This window comes from Protopterus annectens, chromosome 5.part0 (genome assembly GCF_019279795.1).
Source record: "Protopterus annectens isolate FY-2018-M chromosome 5.part0, PAN1.0, whole genome shotgun sequence".
Lineage (NCBI taxonomy): Eukaryota > Metazoa > Chordata > Ceratodontiformes > Protopteridae > Protopterus > Protopterus annectens.
Window position 1 is genome coordinate 131,752,244 of NC_056735.1, and position 22,500 is coordinate 131,774,743.

Consider the following 22,500-nt stretch of genomic DNA (forward strand, 5'->3'; position numbering starts at 1 on the left):
AATTGTAAACCCTATCCCCTCCATGCACAGGTGCATTTTTTGGTAATATGTATTGCAGGTAATCCATTCTAGTTATGAAACGGTATTTGATATCCTTAATTAACTGTATATTATTACAGAGTTATCTATCTCTGTTGCTCAAGCTATTCACAAGTATTTTCTGTTATGCGGAATTAGGTTTGGTCAGCCGGTTCAGTCTTATTATGTAGTGATAGGTTTTGAATGACCATTTTTCAATTTTGAAAGATCACAAGATTTTCATTCTTACCATGGAGCATTTATTACAGTGCCAGACATGTGTCCTCTACTGTAATGGTTGTAGCAGACCTGTGTCATTTACTGTAATTTTTTTAGCAGAAGTGTCATGTACTGCAATGGTTGCAGCATACATGTGTCCTCTACCGCAATTGTTGTAGCAGACATGTGTCCTCTACCATAATGGTTGTACCAGACATGTGTCCTCTACCATAATGGGTGTACCAGACATGTGCCCTCTACCTTAATGGTTGTAGCAGACATGTGACCTCTACCGTAATGGTTGTACCAGACATGTGTCCTCTACCTTAATGGTTGTAGCAGACATGTGTCCTCTACCGTAATGGTTGTACCAGGCATGTGTTCTCTACTGTAATGATTGTAGCAGACATGTGCCCCCTACCATAATGGTTATAGCAGACATGTGTCCTCTACCGTAATGGTTGTACCAGACATGTGTTCTCTACTGTAATGGTTGTAGCAGATGCTGCTTCTAATTCATCAACATTCAGCTATTTGGTTGATGCATGTCTCAAGTAAAATAATTTAAAGTTTTTTGAGCTATTATGTGTTCAAAGATGGTTAATTGCTCATACCTATCAAGAGTAACTCTTAAATATAGTAGCATGAACATTTTTTTTTGGGGGGGGGGGTTGAAAAATAACTCATAAGAACCCTACTGTGGTCATACACTTTGGTAATGAGATAAAACATTTAAAGATTAGGAGTTCATGTGATAGTGCCTAGTAGAAGGCAATGACTGAAACCTCTGCTAGACTGGGATTCATAATTGTAGCTGCAGTCTTTATATGGGATTGAGGCCTCTGTTCTGGTAAATAAACAAACACCAATGAAGCCAGTGTACCACTTTATTCTTCTGTTACATTGGCTTTTCACCTTCAAGGGAAGCGGGGCACAGCTACGGGTGCTGCTTATGTTCCTTCATATGCTGTACTGTACATGGGTGAATTTGAAAGGCAATTTGTTTGTGTATCTGAGTATGTTAGGAATAAGGTTGTTATTTTTAAACAGTTTATTGATGACCTGTTTTTTATTTGTAAAGGCACTGTTGTTGATTTTCTAGAATTGTTTGATTGCCTGAATAAGAACCCCATGGTTTGAAATTTAGTTTTCAGATTGAGTATAGGGCCATTAACTTCATGGATCTCTGGTATTTGTGGATTAGAATGAAAGGGTGCAATTTAAACATTATCCAAAGCCTACAGCTGTCAATAATTTTTACATGCTATAAGCATGCATCCTTCTTATCTGAGTCCCTGCCTTTTGGAGAATTAAAGTGTGTCTTTAGGAATACCTCTGATTACAAACTTTGGAATCAATATCTATCTGAGGTTGAGTTTAGACTTACGAATAGGAGTTATTCTAGAGAAATTCTCAAGAAAGCTCGAAAAAAGGCTGAGAATGGGGTTGCAGGGGGTAGGCCCTTTCAATGTACTTATGACAGGGAGATTTGGAGAGGCAAAAGAGAAACTAATAAGTTAGTCTATGTTACTAGATAGAGCCCTTTTTCTAATTGTTCGATGAAAATCGTGAAGGAATTATGGCCTGTGGTCATTTCTGATGACTTTTTGAGTACAATTTTTCCTAAAAGGACTACTTTTTCTTTTAGTTATTATTGTAATTTGAAGGAGCTTTTGAATAGACCTGTTAAGATTATGCAACCTGGTGGCACCCAAGTGGGCCTTTTATGCGTATAAATTGTAGTATTTGTAATAGAATAAGAAATTTGTCAAGTTCCATTATTAATGGTCATGAATGTATGGCAAATGAGAGATTTAACTGCAAATCCTGTGGGGTTGTTTATATTTTGGGATGTGGATGTGAGGACACCTGTTGGTATATTGGGCAAACAAAAGAATGGTGAAAAGTAAGGTTTTGGAACACTTTGCTGATATTAGAAATCAGAGAAGAGAAAGCTATTGCTGAACATTTTCTCAGAAAACATGATGGTAATGGTGCATCTCTATTTTTTAGCATTTTGGCCAGGCCAGACCAGTAGGTTGGAAAGGGAACTTTTGTTCTTTATTAAATCAGTTTGAAACCACATATATTTTGAATTATGGAACTTTCTTTCCTGGTGGGCTGAATTTGGAAATTTGGAAATCCCTTTAAATTTTTAAACTTTTGAATAGGCTAAAGATGTAAACTGTATTTTTATATGTCTCTTTTATAGATTAGATATATCTTTGAAAAAAAAAAAATATATATATATATATATATATATATATAAATGTATTTAAATTTTAATAATTTATATTGTATTAATATTTGGGTTTTTGTGTGGTGGGGTTGCTAGGTTATTTCCCATTGAAATGCAAATGCAATTTGATAATGTTCATTTGGTTTAGTGACAATTTAATTGTTTAAACTGATTGATATATTAATGTTTGTGTTTAAGATTGTTGTTTTTTTCTGTATAATTTATCCCTTGGAGGTGAAAAGCCAAGGTACCAGGAGAATAAAGTGATACACTGGCTTTGTTGGTGTTTGTTTATTTATAATTTTTTGCTTCATGTTGTTTTGCTCTGTACTGGTTAGTCTGTCAGTGCAGTTAAGTTCTGGGGTAAACACTGGGGTAGTATGGTAATCCACGTCTTCATTTTACTGTGGAAGGTGGGGCAATCCATTTGAACTGGCAAGTATGGGTGTTGGCAACCTTTTTTTTTTTTTTAACAAAAAGTCTCAGATGTCTTGCTCCCACTAAACCAGGTTCATAGATCACAAAATCATGGTAAAAACTATGACAAAAAGCTTTTTAAAGATTTAATTTGATAGTTGAACCTCAGGCACAGGAGGGTGAGTGCAAATTTTGGCAAGGCAGTTTAACAGTGAACAAGCTCTTAAGCTATATGCACTTGTTTGGGGGAGGGTCATAGAAAGATGACAACCATGCTTATAGCTGCTTTGTGGACTTAAATAAAGCTTACGGCTATTTATCATGCAAGTGTTGTGAGAGATATTTCAAAGTTATTTAGTAACAGAACAAATATGTATGTCATCTGGTTCCTATAAGAATGCAAATGGAGCTGTGTCCATAGTCTTGGCATTAAGTCAAATTAATTAAATTTGAGTTTCATGCTGCATCAGTGGTACACCTGATCATCATGGATGTTCTCTGTTGTCATGGACAGGATAAAAACCAAAATTGGGAAAGCATCCTGCTTGGGGACCTAGAGGTGACATCTCTATTACTTACAGATGGAAAGTTCTTTTGACCATTTCTCACAGGAGCCTTCTGAGAAGCCCTAGTTGATTTGCTGCTGGGTATTATATACATGGGATGACAATCCTTACTGATGTGTTATTAAGTGTGCAATAGTCACTAACAACTGGATCCATAAAATTATTTCATTTGGCATGAATGCATCCTTTTAGGATAGTGTGTATTTATATAATACTCTGGTATCCCCTTAATATGTAATGAAATATTTTTCAGGCAATATTACTGAATGCAACTGAGGCATACAAGATCACTCATCCAAAAGTAAGAGTCAAAACTACTATTATATTAGTTGATGCACAGATAGTAAGTGACTGTAATGTTCAGTCTGACAATTGAAAACTCAGTTTACAAATTCAAAGAGCAATCTAGCCTGCAACATAAACAAGGCCTGCTGCAGAAACAGATACATCTCTCAGAGGGTGCCACTCCTCTGGAATAGGTTTCCAATCCATATTTTATTTATTTATTATTATTATTTTACATTTGTTGACCAGGATAGTCTGTCTGGGTGTGAGTCCATTTTCAGCGGAGGCCTGGGGAGAAAAGCTCCAATAAAACAAGAACAACATTGATAGGTACAGTGTCGGTTTTACATAGAATTTAACAGAACTATTTAGAGACAACAAAGAAAGTACAATATACAAATATAGGCACTTTAGTGAAAAGGAGAAAGTTATTACAATATAGTAAAGTCATATATATCTATTTTTTTTTTTTAAGGGCAGGGGTCCATCTTTAGTTGATCATTTGAACTTTAATACGTGTACATATGTATACCCTTACAAAAGAAAAGGAATTATCAAATTATACTCTTATTGTAGGTAGCTGATAGGTGTTATTAACAAGTGGGACTGGGGTATACATGGAGACTATAAAATTTAGGAGATGAAATTTGATGTGGGCTTATGTGGTTTTAGCCTGACTTGGTGCAGGAGCAGAGCCAGTTGTTAGTGAGGTGGTCTTTTAACAGAGTTTTGAATTGGTGTAGATTGGAAGCATTTAGGGTGTGCTGGGGGATTGAGTTCCAATGTTTAGAAATGTGGTGGGAATAGAGGGCATCCCTGGCTTTGTTGTTGCTTTTGGATACTTGGAGGAGTGTTTTGTGTGAGGATCGGAGTTGCTGAGTGTTGGCATATGGTTGGAGTAATTGTTGAAGGCTGGGGTTCTGTTTGGCTGGTATATTAGTTGGTGAGTAAAGACAAGTTGGGTATAGGTTAGTTGTTGTGGGAATTCTAGCCAATTTATTTGTTGCAGGGCAGAGCAGTGGTGGGACCTATATGGGAAGCTAGTGGCGAACTTGGTTATTTTATTGTAGGCTGATTCAGGTTTAGTAAGGTCAGTTTTGTTAAGGTTTGTAAAGATGGGAGAAGCATACAGAACAGTAGATAAGAGATGAGACTTGGTGATGCTAAGTCTATATTGGCTAGTTAGGAAAGGATTAATTCGGTAAAGAGAGCCTAGTTTGATGTGTGTTTTTTAATGGTTTTGGAGAGGTGTAGGTTGAATTTTAATTTGCTATCAATTGTGACACCTAGCAATTTGGTATGTGAGCTGGTGTTTATGATTGTGTTGTTGGAGGAGTGGATTTGAAAACATGGCTTTGGGATTGGGTGTTTTGGTGGGGAGAAAGAGCATGAGTTTTGTCTTGTATGGGTTCAGTATGAGGTTAGTGTTAGTTAGCCAGGATTCTACTTCTAGGAAGGATTGTTGTGTTATAGCCTGCAGTTGTGTTAAAGAGGGGGCGGAGCATATCAGGGTAGAGTCATCTGCATATTGGATGACAGAGGAGAGAGATGTGGATTTATTGAGTTGATTTGTGAAGATGGTAAAAAGTAAGGGGCCTAATATGGAGCCTTGTGGAACTTCTATGTTAACAGAGAGGAAAGGTGATAGAGCTCCTGTTGCCATCTAACAGCCTGCTGGCATTTGGTTAGATAGCTGTGGAACCAAGCTAGGGAAGAATGACTGAGTTGTAATGTGGCCAGTTTTGACAGCAGTTTTTGGTGTGAAACTGTGTCGAATGCCTTTGTGAGATCTAAAAAGATGGATGAGACATATTTATTCTGATTTCTGTGTTCATTTATTGTGTTAGTAAAACTGAGGAGGGCAGTCACTTGTGGTGCTGTGGTGGGAGAGAAAACCATGTTTTGTGTTTGATAGGAGGTTATTGAAGAGAAGGTAGTTTAGAAGCTGGGAGTGAATACATTTTTCTAGTATTTTGGAGAGAGGTGAAAGAATGGCAATGAGTCTATGATTAGTAAGCTCGGTAGAGTTGCCACCTTTATGCAGTGGAGTGATATAGGAGACTTTCCAGATTAGTGGGACATGATTCTTGGAGATAGAATGGTTGATGAGGACAGAAAAGGGATAGGCTATGGTTTTGGAGGCAACTTTGAGGAGTTCTGATGGGAGGTTGTCAGCAGCTAGGCTGGTGAGCTTGAGCTTATTGAGTAGGTTTTTTTATGGTATGGGTTGGAATGGGGTTAAAGAAGAAGGAGTTTACACACTCATTGTTGGCATATCAAGCAGAGCACCTAAATGATGCTGTTTAAATGCAACCAGGATGGCTGGATGGGAAACCATAAACTTATGCTGGGGATTGTCCTGGCTTCTCTCCTGGACACGGGTAGTTCTTGCTAGGAAAACTTTGAAGGCACCTAGCTGAGGTACTAGGAAGCACCATTAAATTTTGGAAACTATGTGCATGACTTTGCTGTGTTTATTTCAAGCTTTAGTGGTTCCAGCCATTTTTTTTGAATGCATAGATGATATTTCTCATCTAGTATTATATTGGGATTTAACAGCTAGGCTTGTAAAGACCCTCGGGTCAATAGACTAGTAAAATCCTATGAGCCTATGAACCTATGAACAAATAGCAAAAGAAGTGGATGCCTTTGAGTCTGGTCTGGAATTAAATATTATTTGAGACAGGCACACTGTTTTTTTTTTTTTTCATTCCTACTTAGGCTCCACATAGAAATATTGCAGAATAGATTTAGAGCTTCTACAGTTCCTAGTAATTGCATTTCCAAAAGTAGAAAAAAAGGCCATAGATATGGTAAAATAAAATAGTAGAATATTTCTGCAGTCCACTCCTGACACTCAATTAATTAATTCAAGAAATACCACTGTTTTCAGTTTAAAAAAAAAAAAAAAATTGGCAAACAGCAGATACTGTATAAATTATTTCACCAAAATATTACAACATCTAAAGTTAACCCAAAAGTGATTCCCTTCTTAAATCAAGATATCCTTAAGACAACAAAAATTCACCCAGTCTTAATTAATAGCCGTGAAATTTTCAAGAAAATACTGATATCGGTAAATCTTAAAGACACAATTACTCTGCTACAACCAATACATAACAACCCAAATATAAAATCAGCAAACTCCATGGTAAACCTAGATAAATACCCATTAATAAAAAAATAGACAGTATGGGACTTCTACCAAATACAACACCTCTCAATGGAAAATATAATAAACCTACTCAGAGCAAACAATAATTATAAAGTAGGGGTGGAGCCTGAATGGCTAACTGAAAGTAGCAGTATTTTAGAGCTCCATATAACTAGTTAAATAAGACAGGAAAAATATTCATTTTTTTCTTCAAAGTATAAAATCTTATAGATAAATTACTAATTTACATAATTAGAAACTTTGGTGAAGTTTTACAAATAATTTCCTGTCAAAAAGCATGGAGATATATTCACTTGTTAAAATGAGCAACTAAAGGAATTCTCACTAGAATGCTGCCTTAAAGAAGGAACTACAACAGATGGCATCTACCATGCAGGAGTTGTCTTTGAAGATGGATGATTTTAAAGAGAATCTGCAAAATCTTAAAACAAGCAATCAAAAACAGGCTGACACCCTCAAGGAAATGCTACAACAACACCAGACAAGAATAACAGGAATAAAGGTTTCTCTAAATGACTTAGAAAGCAGACTTAAGGAAGAGGAAACACAGAAAGAACTGCTTCTTAAACAAAACACTTGGTTGGTTAATAAAGTAGATGAATTGGAAAATAGGGAGAGGAGAAATAACATCAGGATTTTTGGATTACCTGAAAACACAGAAGGTGAAGACATTATTTCCTTTTTATCAAGCTGGATCCCTGACTTTTTAAATTGAAAAGAAAGACTTTCCTTTGACATTGAAAGGGCACAAAGAGCTCTTGGGAAACCTGCCACTAACTCAAACTCTTCTAGGTCAATAATTATCAAATTTCCTTCATACTTGGACAAGTAACTGATTTTAAGATCTGCTTGGAGGAAGGCACCTCTAAAATATAAACAGAGCCTGATAAGATTTGATAACGACTATTCATCTAGAATAATGGAACAAAGGAAAATTGTGGCCAATGATAAAGTTTTTGAAACAAAATAACATCAAAGCACAACTTGCATATCCAGCTAAGATAAGAATACTCTATGCCAACGAGATGAGGACTTTTATTGACTTACATGAAGCCTCTTCATTTATTAAAACTAATAATGTGATTACTTTACCAGAATATATGGATTGGATGTCACCTTCTCTCAAGAGAACAAAAGAAACAAATGTCTGGACAAACGTCAAAAAGAAGAAGCAAAAGACTAATACTGTTACAGCCAAATCTCTCAAAGCATCTACTATGATAAGAATTGTTCTAACATTACTTTAAAGGACCAATTTTACTGTTTGGAATTTCAAAACAAAGGTAACTAACTACTGGAATCTTTATCTATATTTTTTGAAAACAGATGACACATGAGAGTTTTCACATTACCTCAGGTGTGTAAAACAGGGTACTTTTCTTTCACAGAAGGAGGGTTATATAGCACATAAAATATTTATGCTGTAAATCAACATACATACATAGTATATGTGAATTTTCTCTTAATTGTCTCTTTTCTTTCTCTCGTCTCTCTTTTCTCATTATTTATTTTAACTGCATCTTGTCTCCCTTTCTAAATTCTCTCCTATCTACTATACTAATATAGTCTGTATATATTTAATAACTCACTGTCTATACACAGAAAAATAATAGTCTAAAATAATTTAGTTTTAGGTAGACTAATTGGAATAGTGAACTTAATTAATTGTTATTACAATATTTATTAGATTAATGATAGTCACTGTTATGCTTATTGAGATTGGGGACATGTTCGTGATAAACTCTGAAATGTTCCATTCATGTATATATGTCCTTTGAATTATTTCCTTTTATCCTTTTAGTATTAACATATATATATATATATGTATATATATATATATATATATATATATATATATATATATATAAAGGAGGGAAATGTACTGTTGGTTAAGAGAAGTGAAGCTTTCTTCACATTGTATTTGCATTGCCATAGCAACAGTAAACAACTGCTGCAGTTTCTAAGGACACTGTGAACCTGCGAAGTGTATTTAGCCTCACAGATTACAAATAAGAAAAAATAATGTTGTTTAGTTATTAAAATGAAAAACAACCTAAGCAAGGTAAAATAAATACATAATATGACTATTTGCAAATATTTTATGATTTATCCTCATAGGAATACATATTCCTGGAAACACAACAGAAATGTTCCCAAACTACATGTGCACTTAAATGTAGCTGCTTGATTAAAAAGGTATTTCCCAGTTTAACATGCTGATTTCACCAGCTGTCTGCACTGTAAAAGTTACATTTTATATGTTACATGAAATTGTCAGTCTGTAGTGCACATGAAAAGATACATATTACTTTTTGCAACATGTTATCTTTGCAGTTACCTCACACTCTGTACAAACTCACTTGGTAACTGATAGCTATTCATTTAAAATATCAGTTTAAATATTAAATGTACCCTTGAAATGCTATAGACATTTTGACAAAATATAATCTGAACTGTAAAATGAATGACTTGAAAGAAGTAATGCATAGATTTCAAAGACAGTTCTTGATACTACAGTAAAACTAAAAATATATATTCACAAGGAAGTATTGAAATGTTTTAGTCTTCCAGTTAAAATAGCTTACTGTCAACATTTTGCGATATCAGAAAGTTTGAAGAGCTAGGAAATTACTGTTCTTTGTCTTTATAATGATTATTAGACAGATGTTAGACTCTGCTTTGTTTAATGAATTGTGACATATGTTTATGAGGAAAAGTGGACTCAGTTACTCACATTGGACTACACATTCCTGGAAACTCAACTGAAATGTCCCCAAATTACTTGTGAATTTAAATGAAACTGCCTGATTAATAAGCATATTTTACTTTAACAACCTGAATCCAAAAGCTATCTGCTCTCTCTCTCTCTCTCTCTCTCTCTATATATATATATATATATGCTACATTATATATGTCACTTGCATATTATAGTCTCTAGAGCACACAAAAAATACATATTATTTTTGCAACATGCTATATTTGCAACTGACAAGTTATTTATTTGAAATATCAGTCTAAGTATTAATTGTGCCCTTGAAATATTGTTCCCATTTTGACAAAACAAAACCTGAATTGAAAAAGGAATGATTTGAAGAAGTGAAGTATTGTACAGATTTCAAAGACAGCTATTGACACTACAATATAATTAGAAATGTATACATGCAAGGAAAAATTGAAATGTTTTATACTTTTAGTTAAAATAGCTTATTATTAACTTTCTGCTTTATCAGAAAATTCAAAGAAGTAGGAAATTATTTCAAATTTTTCTTTATAATGTTTACTAAAGTGATGTTAGTCACTGACTTGTTTAATGGATTGTGAGTCATGTACAAGACGGACTACTGAATGTCATCTCTGTTTACCTATGTTTGCTGAATTTCTTTTATTAGTACTGATTTAAAACAAGGGAAGAAAGGGAAGGGAAATATCTGTTTTTGGTCAAGGGAGGAGAGGCTTAAGAGTATTCTAACTGCCCCAAGAACTCTTTAAGATGCTCTAAATACTATTTGATTAATACTTACCTAAGGTAAGTCTAGATTACCATATAGGTACCTTCACATTCATTCTAGACCTGATGTGATTACCCATTCTGGAAGCAGGAGGTGCCCTATGCAGGATGGGAATTGTCAGGGTGATCATAGTTCATTCTTAGACTCTGCTTTGTAAATCTATAAATATGTACAAGCACTGCACACTAGAATGTAGGGCGCCTCTACTCAGAGTCAGGATACCACTGATAAGCCATGTCTTTTCATAAGTGTAAGTTGAAGTTGGTGAGCTAAAGAGTGGGAAAGTAAAGGAAGACAGTACACCTGCAGTAAATTCATATTTCCTTGGTAATCACTCATTGTCTCCTGCAGAATCCTTTTACTCAAATTTTTTTAGTAATAATCTGTTGTTGGCTTATTTAGTGTATGCTCCTCTGTTGCATTTAATCTATCCAAAATGACATATCTGACATGTTTGGGATCTCTTAAGGGTAACTAAATATTGGATATTTTCTAAGTCAACATAATAATTGTTTACACGACTAACATTCCATCCTGATATATAAAATACTATAGAACAATAAAAGAATAATATAGAATTTCATATATTTTTTAAGCAAATTCTCCATATAATAATTTAACATATGGAGCTCAGTTGATATTGTTGGTTAAAAGTATGAGTGATAATCCAATAGATCTATCTTTATCTATTGGATTAGGAATGACTTTCATTCCATGTTTAATGGGAAATTCATATTTACTTGTATTTGATACTTTAGAATTAATGTTTTATAGAAGTACTTTTTTAAAGCCTGACCAGAATTTTACCCTACTTGTATTTAAAGAAGAAAGAACATTAAATTACACTCCCAAGTTTACACACATAAAAATAACATTCAATGTTATCAGAGAATATCTTATAACTACTATAATCCAAATAAAAAAAAACAGAAGCAAAATGTTTCTTCCAGCAATAACTTGAAATGGATTTAACATTCTTATCATTGAATACTAATGGCTTAAATAATGCGAATAAAAAATCAGGCTTACTAAAATATTTAAATCTAAAAAAGGCACAAGTAGTATTTCTCCAGGAAATGCATTTTAAGACTAATGATAGCTTTATTTGGAACCCTAAGGACTATACAGTCTTAGCTCAATCCTCCTGTAGAAAAAAGAAAAAAGGAGTATAAATTCTCTGGAAGAAAAACATAATCACTCCAAAAGGTATTTATAAATATGAAGACAAAGAAGGTCTACTAGCATTTGTTATAATTAAATTTAATAACAGAATATGGACCTTAGCTAATCAATATTGGTTCCCAGGAATTGGAGCAGGAACAGTTAAAAAAACACCTAGATTTTATTTCCAGCAATTATAAAGTAAATCTTATACAGGGAGGAGACTTTAATTGTACTTTAGAAGCTTCTGAAACCACCAAGAAGTCGTTTTGCATAGCAACTATTTCAAAATCCTTAAAAGGATGGATTGAATAATTTCATTTAATAGATACTTTTAAAGAAAACGATGATAAATTCTTATTATTTTCCCATAAAGACCATAGATTTGAAACACAAACCAGAATAGACAAATTATTCATAGTTCAAGATTTACAAACAAAAATCCCCAACTTCTCAATAGTTCCATGCCCCTTCTCAGATCATGACTCTCTGAAAATGAAGCTCCAAATAGAGTTTAAACCTTTAATCCTCTCAACTAGAATTCCATCATATATCATGAAAATTAAAGAATTCAGACCCTAGATGTTGTCAGAACTACAATTATTTCTTGAAATTAATAATACAACAGAAATCAGTAGAGTCATGGTTTGGGACTTATTAAAAGCATATTTATTTGGTAAGACCCTTAGCTGGTACAAAAACAAAGTTAGAGAGTGGGAATTTGAATCATTACACTTGCAAACCAGACTCTTGACAGCAATAAATAAAAATGGTCTTATTGCCAAAAATACTATATGTAGCATTAGTATTACAGTTAGTTCCTGAAAGATGCATTCTTAAAGAAATAAACTCATGTTTAATAAAATTTTTATGGTATCCTAAAAAGAATAGGGTAGCTCTAACTCATCACATTTGACCCTGGAATCAAGGAGGATTGAACTTCCCAGAAATAGAAACATATATAAAAGCATCTGTACTTAAAACTACAATAGACTGGATAAACCCAAATTATTTTGCCAACTGGAAAGAATTAGCAATGGCTATATAAACACATTAATTTAATCTGTTAAAAAAATAATAGAAGACAAATCAAACAAACCCTGGTACATACTATGCATACGTATACAATATAATATAACAAAACCTTCTAAAACAACGCTGATTAATCATTACATCAATTCCTTTAGGAAACCTATCAATGCAAACATAAGTTCATATGTTCATAGGTTGGTACTGGGCTATCTGCCTGAAGGCATATATTAGCCCAGCCATGTTGTGCGGTATTCACCGCCCCTTTAGTAGTTCCTAGACAATTGTACTAGCAGCTAGTACCCTTGGCCCCTATATCGTAGTGCTGTTGGTGTGATCCCTGGTGTGAACTTTCTGTTACCCATCCACTCATCAAGGTTCCTCTTAAAGAGTGATAGTGAGGGGCTCTGTCTTATGTAGGTTGGGACCCTTTTCCATAGTTAGGGAAGTCTCTGCGAAGGGAATCTATCCCTCCAGCATGTTCTATTTATTGTTGTGTTGAGGTTTATATCCCTAGAGCATATAGCTCGAGTAGATTTGGTTTTGCTAAGATAGAACATGTTTAACAATTCTGGGTTGGACATGGCTCTGTATGTTAGACAGAGATTGCCTCTGAGAAAGCAGTATGCAACAGAGAACAGTCTTCGCTTTTTCAATCGTGCTGCATAGGGCAACTGTTGGAGGCCAGTAATCCTCTTGGTTAGGTACCTCTGTGGTCTCTCCAGCTGCTGGAGATGTCTAGACAGGTACATTCCAATTGGTGCATTGTACTCAATAATGGGTCTGATGAGGGAAGAGTAGTGGGGCACCATTACATCCTTAGATCTTGATGCAAACCCTTTTGTGATCAGATAGGTCACATAGATCTAAAACTTTGGTTTAACCTTTTAACCCCATTTACCATCACTAAGAACTTTCCTCACAAAATATATAGGGAAACAATAACCTCCTGGGAACAAAATGGATTCTTATGCTGGTTTCAATATGTAAATAAATTAAATGTTTTAGATATACATATGATAAAAACTGCTTACAATATTCCAACACAGGACTGGTTAACCTTACAAAGCATTTTAATGTACACTCAAGATTTGTGCAGATTAATTAATCAGTCCTCATTTAAATATATTCCAAATCTAATAAGTTTTCTGTATGAATTTATATATATAATAGTTGTGAAAAGAAAAATTACATTTCAAATTTATATAAAGAGTTAATAACATATAAAACAATTCCCAAACCATCATACTGGCAGTTCTTAACAAAATATCAGTCATTGCAGTTAAATAAAAACTAACATCTTACTATCAGTTAATTACACCTCTAACATACAGTACTAGAAAATATTTAACTGGAAATACTTACATAGAGCATTTTAACACCAGATAGAATTAAAAAAAATCAGTACTACTGCAAATGGTTTTTGCTGGAGGTGTGAAAAGTCAAACAAAGCAGACTGGATTCATATTTTTTATTAATGTAAAACAATTAAATCATATTGGAATGGAATCAATCATTTTTTTTACAAGCTGTATTTAATGAATCCTTTACCTTAACTAAAGTATTGATTATACTAAATGTAAATGAAGGTCCCTACCTGAATAAGACAGATATGTATTTGTTATGGACAATACTTGCTATATCTAGGAAATGTGTAACCAGAAGGTGGAATTCAAATACACCCCCAACTTTAGAAAAATTCTACACTTTACTGAAGACAACTGCATTGATGGAAATAAAAATCAAAGAAATAAGAATTTATCCCAGGCCATTGGTAAATAATCCTTGGAAGAAAGTTATATCTTTGTTGGACACTTTGCAATAATCAATATTGTATCTCTGATAACTGATCTGTTAATTCTATATTTAATAACATACAGTGTATATAACTGAAAGTCAGGCTATTGTAAATATTGTATATAGTTGTTTAAAATGATATTTAAAAATATTATGTAAATGTTATTTTAATTGAAAATAAAATAGCTAAGGAAAAAAATAATTATAAAGTGATAATTAAACAAATCCTATACTTAGTATAATAACCAAAGCTATTAATGTAATTGAGTAAGATGTCAAATTAGCATAACAAATTCAAAAATTGCTCTTAAATAAAAAGAAAATGCTCTCAAATACATATAAATTGATAGCAAAAATTAAATGCCAAAATACAATACTTTTCTCAAAGTTTTGGAAAGGAAAAGGTAATACCATAACAGACAATCAGAAGGAATCGGCTATTAGAAATACTATGAAACTGATGCCATATAAAAAGTTAATATACACCCAGATCATGATTTTTAATAATGCATACCATACACCTGTACACCTAAATAAATTCAATTCATCTAAATCACCTTACTGTCACTTCTGTCCTAATAAAGCGGCAGATATCCTTCACATCTTATGGAGCTGCAAAACAGTTTATAAACTCTGGTGCTCACTAAGATTACACTTAGAGACATCAGGCTATTTAAAATTCACTTTGTCATGGGAGACAGCAATATATATATTCAAAAGCAAGAATAATAATTTCTTTAATCACATAATAATAACACTATGCACCCTATTAAAATCTTACATAGCAAATAACTGGCTAGACAGATCAAGACTAACCTGGTCAGAATACAAAAGCATGGCCAGAAAACATATATTGGCTAAGAAACTTTATACAAAAGGTCAGAAGAACCAAACATATTATAATAATTACTGCAAAACATTAATTGATATATATCATAAATTGCAAGACAAATGCTAATAAAACAAATATAGTAAAGACAGATCTTAGTTGGGAGTAGTAGCAGTATTATCTAAGGCAACAATTTTTTGTAAATATCTTTATAAGGTTTAGAAGAGTAGACTGATATCTTTGTGTAGGCTGGTGTTATACTTCTAAATATGCTCTCATTTGTCACTATAATGTACAAGTGAAATGTTAAAATAATATTACCATGACTAACACATAACATGACCATTTTCTTTGTGGTTATTCAATACTGTATTCCTACCTATTTTGAATGTTATTTAGCAAAGTGTGCATTATCTATTGAATAACTTCCTTGTGTTAAACATTCTGTAACATTCAACTGTACCACAGTTACATCCTGTTTATCTCTCTATTTGTATTTTAAGTGAGAAAATATTCATTAAAATTTATTTGAAAAAAAAAACAGCAGATACTGTAAGCCAGTCGTAACATGTTATAAAAAATGGCAGATCCATTTAAACTGAAAAAGGAGCAGTTTACTTGGAAGTCTCAAACCTAAAATTGTTTGCTTTCTTATTTATTGATAAATGTGAGTAGATCTCCAGAAAGACCTTAGCTGTATTGATAAGTGGAGTGAAGTCTAGTATGCAGCATTTTCGAGAGCAATCTGCAATCATTATGAAGCAGATATATTTTAGGATTCCATTGCCTTCTCATTCCCTGCCCTGTCTATTACCATATGAATTCTGAATTATCTAGCTGAACACAGAAAAAAAAAAAATCAAGAAAGCATATGGCAATGTCACAGACACCCTGTTATAAAAAAGCTATTAAATGTATTAGTGATCCAAACGAAGCAAAAGGTGAAGATATGGTATAAATGACATAGAATATAGCTGAAGAAGCCCTGGTTTCAGACAGATGAACAAATGACTTGTGTCACTTTACTGACATCTAAGAAATAGCACCCCTGCCTAATTAAATACAGTACTGTATAAATGGGACCCATAAACACCTTACTGAAAACTTAGAGAGGTTAACATTATCACGAGTGAAATATTTATATTAAAAAGGCTATAGCTTTGTTATTTGAAAACTTTTTGAAAGGAAATAAACCTATTGAAAGCTGCATTCTTCAAATATGTATTGATTCAAACATTGCACAGAGCAGCTTAGGGTTAGTTTGTACCAATTTGACTAGACATTCTTGACTTACCTGGCAGGTAGCACAGAGAACTAAGGCTTTGAGCTGTTTAGAAGCTTCCTCCTGTAGCCAACGTTGTATGGTTTGATTCCTTCTACATAATGTGTGATTTTGAACAAGTCACTTAACCTGCTAGTCTCTCAGGTCACCCTGAAAAGGGACACTTTTGTCCAGTTGGCTTACCTGGTTAACAAACCTATTATATAAATAAGTAACTCATAATTAAAAAAGAAACTCCAACTGAATGTCTCATGAATAATTAAGAGACTTTATTCTGCTGGTGCAAGGTGGCAAGACCACTTACCCTACCTGTCCACTCATTAAGTGAACTGCTGTCACTAGTAATCCACCTTATGTGGCACTGATGCCAGGCTTCAGGTCACTAATCACAGTTTAGCACGGGGACATGGTAGTAGTTTAGATTTAAAACTGAATGCCTACTGAGAAATGTCAATTATAAGTTGCAATGACTGCATAGGCTGGGTACAGAAATAAAGCTTAAACATTTTAATGTACTTATTGCAGGAATCTTGTGGCATGTACTGGAAATCTCATTGTACAGGGCCGAACTGCAGATTTTTCCAGCCTGTGCCTTAAGACTGCCTCAGTGTTTTCCTGGATTATAAATTACACCACTGCTGACAATCAGTATAAACAGTCTGAATGTAGTTGCATGTAATAGATACTATTGAATTAACCAGTATCAGCCATTTCTGTATATACTTTGTAACTAAGCACATGTCGTTTAACTATTACTCATGGTCTTGCTTGTGAATATCTATGTTCCTTAGGACCGTTACTTGTATTTATTCAGTTTAACAAAACTATCACCTTTATGTCATATTTGTGAATGAAGAGACAGGGATGACAGATCTAACAGATGTATGAGTTCCCTTCAGATATTCAGAATTTTTTTTCCTCCCTTGAGTCTGTTTGTGTGAGACTACATAATGTTTTCTTATTGTATCAGTCCAAGGACTTGAAAGTTGCTTATTTTTTTTACACTCCAAGATCAAAGTGATAACCAATTTCTTTCACTTTTTTATGGCTGTTCTTTCTCCAAATTGTTAAACCTTATAGTGAGTTTAAATAAGTAAGGGAACATGGTGATGAAAGGGGGGGCTTGCCACCCTGCAAAAATGCTTGATCTAAATTGTTTTGTGATTATTTGCATTTGCAGCCATACAATTCAGGTGCATGCATTTTGTGGGTTTCTCTACTTTATGTAAGGGGTTTCATGTATTTATGTTGTGAGTATTATGTTTAGATTGTCTGTGTATCAGTCAGGCATAGTAACAGACATTAAGATATACATGTATATTCTCTTGACAATTCCTATAAAATCTGACATCCATACATCAATTTAAAATAAGGTATAGTAAATTTCTTGCAGCTGGAAATGTAACATTAGAAGGACTGTAACTGCTTCTTTGAATGCCAGAACAGTCTTGGAAATCCTACAGAAATTTATTTTAAGTGAAGAAAATTAAAACATGTCTGCCCAGATATCTAAGATCATGGGTCTGGGTAACAGACACAGGGTGCAATTTGTAATGTTCATGTGTGTTCAAAATCTTCAGTCTATACCAACCAATGATGCTGTAAAGTCACCAGTTGTTACCAATAGCTTATATTTATCAGATTTGGGATGGATGGGTGTATCTTACTTGTTTGGCATTTTTTGGGGGGATACTGGATAAAAGAGAGTTTCAATCACAGGTGGAGTCACTGTGAAACAGGAAGAATTTGCTTGCTTACTTCATTGATGTACAGTTGAAATAATTATGGGGAAGAATATGACAACAGGAAAAGTATGTTATCTACATACAAGTCAAGTTTACGTGTATGCCTGACTGTAGCTAATGGAGTAGTTGTGAGTATCTGTGCACCCACTGGTGCACTTGGACCATTTGCAGTAAGTCCTGTAACCAATTTGGATACACAAGAGCACCTGGGTCAAGGCTGCCAAGCGGGAAGCTATGTGCTAGAGTAAAGGAACACTTTGATTACTACATGATAATGTATGCACTGTAGTGATTACTACATGGTAATGTATGCACTGCACTGAATGCTTCATGATAATGTATGCACTGCAGTGATTACTACATGGTAATGTATGCACTGCACTGAATGCTTCATGATAATGTATGCACTGCACTGATTACTACATGGTAATGTATGCACAGCACTGATTACTGCATGATAACATATGCACTGCACTGACTACTACATGATAACGTATGCACTGCACTGACTACTACATGGTAATGTATGCACAGCACTGATTACTACGTGATAATGTATGCACTGCACTGATTACTACATGATAACATATGCACTGCACTGATTATTACATGATAATGTATGCACAGCACTGATTATGACATGATAATGTATGCACTGCACTGATTACTACATGCTAATGCATGCAAAGCACTGATTACTACATGGTAATGTATGCACAGCACTGATTACTACATGGTAATGTATGCACAGCACTGATTACTGCATGATAACATATGCACTGCACTGACTACTACATGATAACGTATGCACTGCACTGACTACTACATGGTAATGTATGCACAGCACTGATTACTACATGATAATGCATGCACTGCACTGATTACTACATGATAACATATGCACTGCACTGATTATTACATGATAATGTATGCACAGCACTGATTATGACATGATAATGTATGCACTGCACTGATTACTACATGCTAATGCATGCAAAGCACTGATTACTACATGGTAATGTATGCACAGCACTGATTACTGCATGATAATGTATGCACTTCACTGATTACTACATGGTAATGTGTGCACTGCACTGATTACTGCATGGTAATATGTGCACAGAACTGATTACCCATTTCATGTAGTTACCTTTTCTGATGTAAAAAACTAAGATGTCCCCTGACTATAGGTGCAAATAAACTGCAGTTCCTACTAGGGCCATATAGATTAATGCATACTGTGTGTTTCTTATGTCATTATCTGAGAAAGGAAGGATCAGTAGCTACTGTAAAAGCTCCAGACTAGAGTTTTAAAGCTATAATCAATATAAGAAATACAATAAATTAGTAAACTAGCTTTCCTGGCCATAACATAGCAAAAGAAACACATTACTGAGAGATTCCAGCAAAGATTGCAGCTACTGTAGTTCGGACAATGCAGACCAACATGGAAGGCACCGGTGTGTTACTTCCATCCTAAGGAGCATCTGGTATTCTTCACTGTGTGTGTGTGTGTGTGTGTGTGTGTGTGTGTGTGTGTGTGTGTGTGTGTGTGTGTGTGTGTGTGTGTATGTGTGTGTGTGTGTGTGTGTGTGTGTGTGTGTTTGTGTATGTGGGGTAAACCCACAGTCTACAAACAATATATTTAATAGTGTTCAAACGGTGGCATTCATTGCACAAGAGATTGTATCATGTGGATACATATGAATAAAAATATATTTTCTTACTCTGGTAAGATAGAAGGAGACTTATGAAATTGGACAAGAAGATTAACATGTCCTTTGATTGTCTTTTTGATGACTTTGTGCTCATAAGCACATTTATGCAGTTTTAATAATTATTTTTGTAGAAATATATGTCAACTTACTACAGACAGGAAACGAAGCAGATCATGCAATTTGTTGGTGTTTACATACCAGTTGTGAGATCAGCAGGAATATAATTTAACTGCAGTGGTCTATCTTGCCCTCCATTGAACCAACATTACCTGAAAGTTTGGATAAGAGTTTGAGTGTTTTTTTTTTTTTATCAGGTGCCATTAGCTTATTTGATACATGAATGAAATGCAACCCCAAGGAGCTTTAAACAACTAACTTTCTGATTTAGACTTTTGGCTGTTACTTAGCTCAGACATGTATATGCTGGTTGCTGCAAGTAACTGTTTGGCCATTATTGTGATACATTTTTTCCAAGCGCAATATAACTTTCTTTTTACATTTCTTATAGAATTACTACAACAGCAGCTTGTATGATGGACTTGCGGAGATACCCACTGGATGAACAGAACTGTACACTTGAAATAGAAAGCTGTAAGTATGGAAAGGTGTACAGTAAAAAGTGCAGTTACTAGGTAATGCAATATGACACTAATTTGTAGGGAATTTTTAATGCTTTACCAAGAGTATCTTCATTAAACAAGTGTGTTTTAGGTTTTTCATTACTTGTTTTTGGAATAAAACTTGCAAAAGGAAATTTGAGAATTAGCATACATGTCATATTTATATATATATACATATATATATATATATATATATATATATATATATATTTTTTTTTTTTTTTTTTTAAGCTAAGTATGTTTGACTAAAATGGCGTTTTCAGCAATGCTATGTTATAGAACCAGAAAGTGAAAGGTAAGTGATAGTGCTGGAGAAGATAGGGAGGAAAGTGAATGGGTGGATGAGAGAACGTCCCCTATGAGAAGACGCTAGGGGGGCATTTCCATTTTTTCTCATGAATGGGAATTGATGGGCGGACTATAATAGAGGTGGGTCACATATCAAAATTCAAACCTTTTACACAAAAAATGCACAAAATACATGTGAATGAAACGCATTCATTATGACACATCAAGTTACAACACAGGGACCACAACTGGTCAGGAATTCAGCCCAAAGAAAAAATGCAAGGGTGTCAGCAAGAGTATACACTGCACTGCTTTCAGTAACACTTGTCTGGAAAATGGGGTAGCACTAGGACCCTGAAGAAGCCTTGTGGTTAAGTTAAAAATATATGCAAGCAATAATGCCCAGCAGGGTGTTTGTTACTGTGTAAATAATGCATGACCAGGGGTGCTCTGAGGCCCAACACTGCACATACACACTTTCACTTTCATACATGTCAGCATGCAAACACTGATACACATAGAAAAATAGGCAAACATACACACACACACACACACACACTTTTCAGTTTTTTCCTATTTCTTTTTATTTTACACTCACTAAACAGTAAAAGCACTGCTTAGCGAGTGTAAAATAATGGCAGCTGTTTTACAGTTCGAGCTTCGCAGCACCTTAATATGCTACCGTTAAGCATTGGACATGTTTTTCAGCAGGCATTACCTGTACATTAACACCCTGCTGGTGAGCATTCATTCTCCAGTCAAGGTTTAATGTATGGTTTGCCCTTTCTCTAATCTAAAATAGTGATTTAAGCCTGCATTATTTGCAGCTAAATAGGATTTTAAGAAAGGATGCATTTGTTTCCCTCTTCCCTTTTAATCATAATGGGGTGATATTGCAGTGTAAATTACACTAATACATTCTACAAAAGCTGTTTAATCATTGCTGATCTCCTGGTTCTTTCAGCAAGGTCAAGCTGTAGGCAAAATGCAAATGCTACTGGATACCGAGCATATGATTTTCACCTCAGAAGTGATGATCGGCAGTAAGGGCAAGCTGGTTTGAATTGCAGCACACTCAGGCAGCAACAGCATGTTATAAAAATGGCAGTTCTACAAGTAGTAAAACTCCAGAAAAAAACAAGCAAGCAATACACCATCAATCTTTAATAAAACACAGCACAATATGGAAAGCTTTCAAGCAAAGCTCGTTCTCAGTGCATACTAAAAGGGCAGGTAAATGATCATATTTATACAGCTAATTGCCCAATAAAATTCTAGCTAATAAAGTCACATGATAAGATTTAATTAATAAATTAAAAAGCGTAACATTTAAATTCATTTATAAACAGCCTACTACATACATGAATATACATTCTTTGCTGCACTTCTACAAGTAGTAATTGTAAAACTGTGTGCTTAAGTACATTTTGCCCCTTTTGATTGAAATTAGAATGAAAGAGCATTCACTGAAGGTAAGTTTCCCAACTTCATTAGTAATGCAAATGTAAGGGAATTATCAGATCCCTCTGTGAATGTTTACTTTATTTGATATTAAATCTTCTCTATTTCCGTGTGTAATAAACAGATGTGCTTCAAATGCAGT

At 34.3% G+C, this 22,500-nt stretch overlaps 1 protein-coding gene across 1 annotated transcript in view; it reads left to right on the top strand.

Moving 5' to 3' along the window:
• Nucleotides 1-22,500, top strand: part of GABRB3 (gamma-aminobutyric acid type A receptor subunit beta3) — a 948,374-nt gene that overhangs the window by 483,129 nt on the left and 442,745 nt on the right. The window contains exon 5 of the mRNA XM_044072165.1: nt 20,498-20,580. Within this exon, the coding sequence (XP_043928100.1) occupies nt 20,498-20,580 (83 nt within the window). The remainder of the gene's footprint in view (nt 1-20,497; nt 20,581-22,500) is intronic.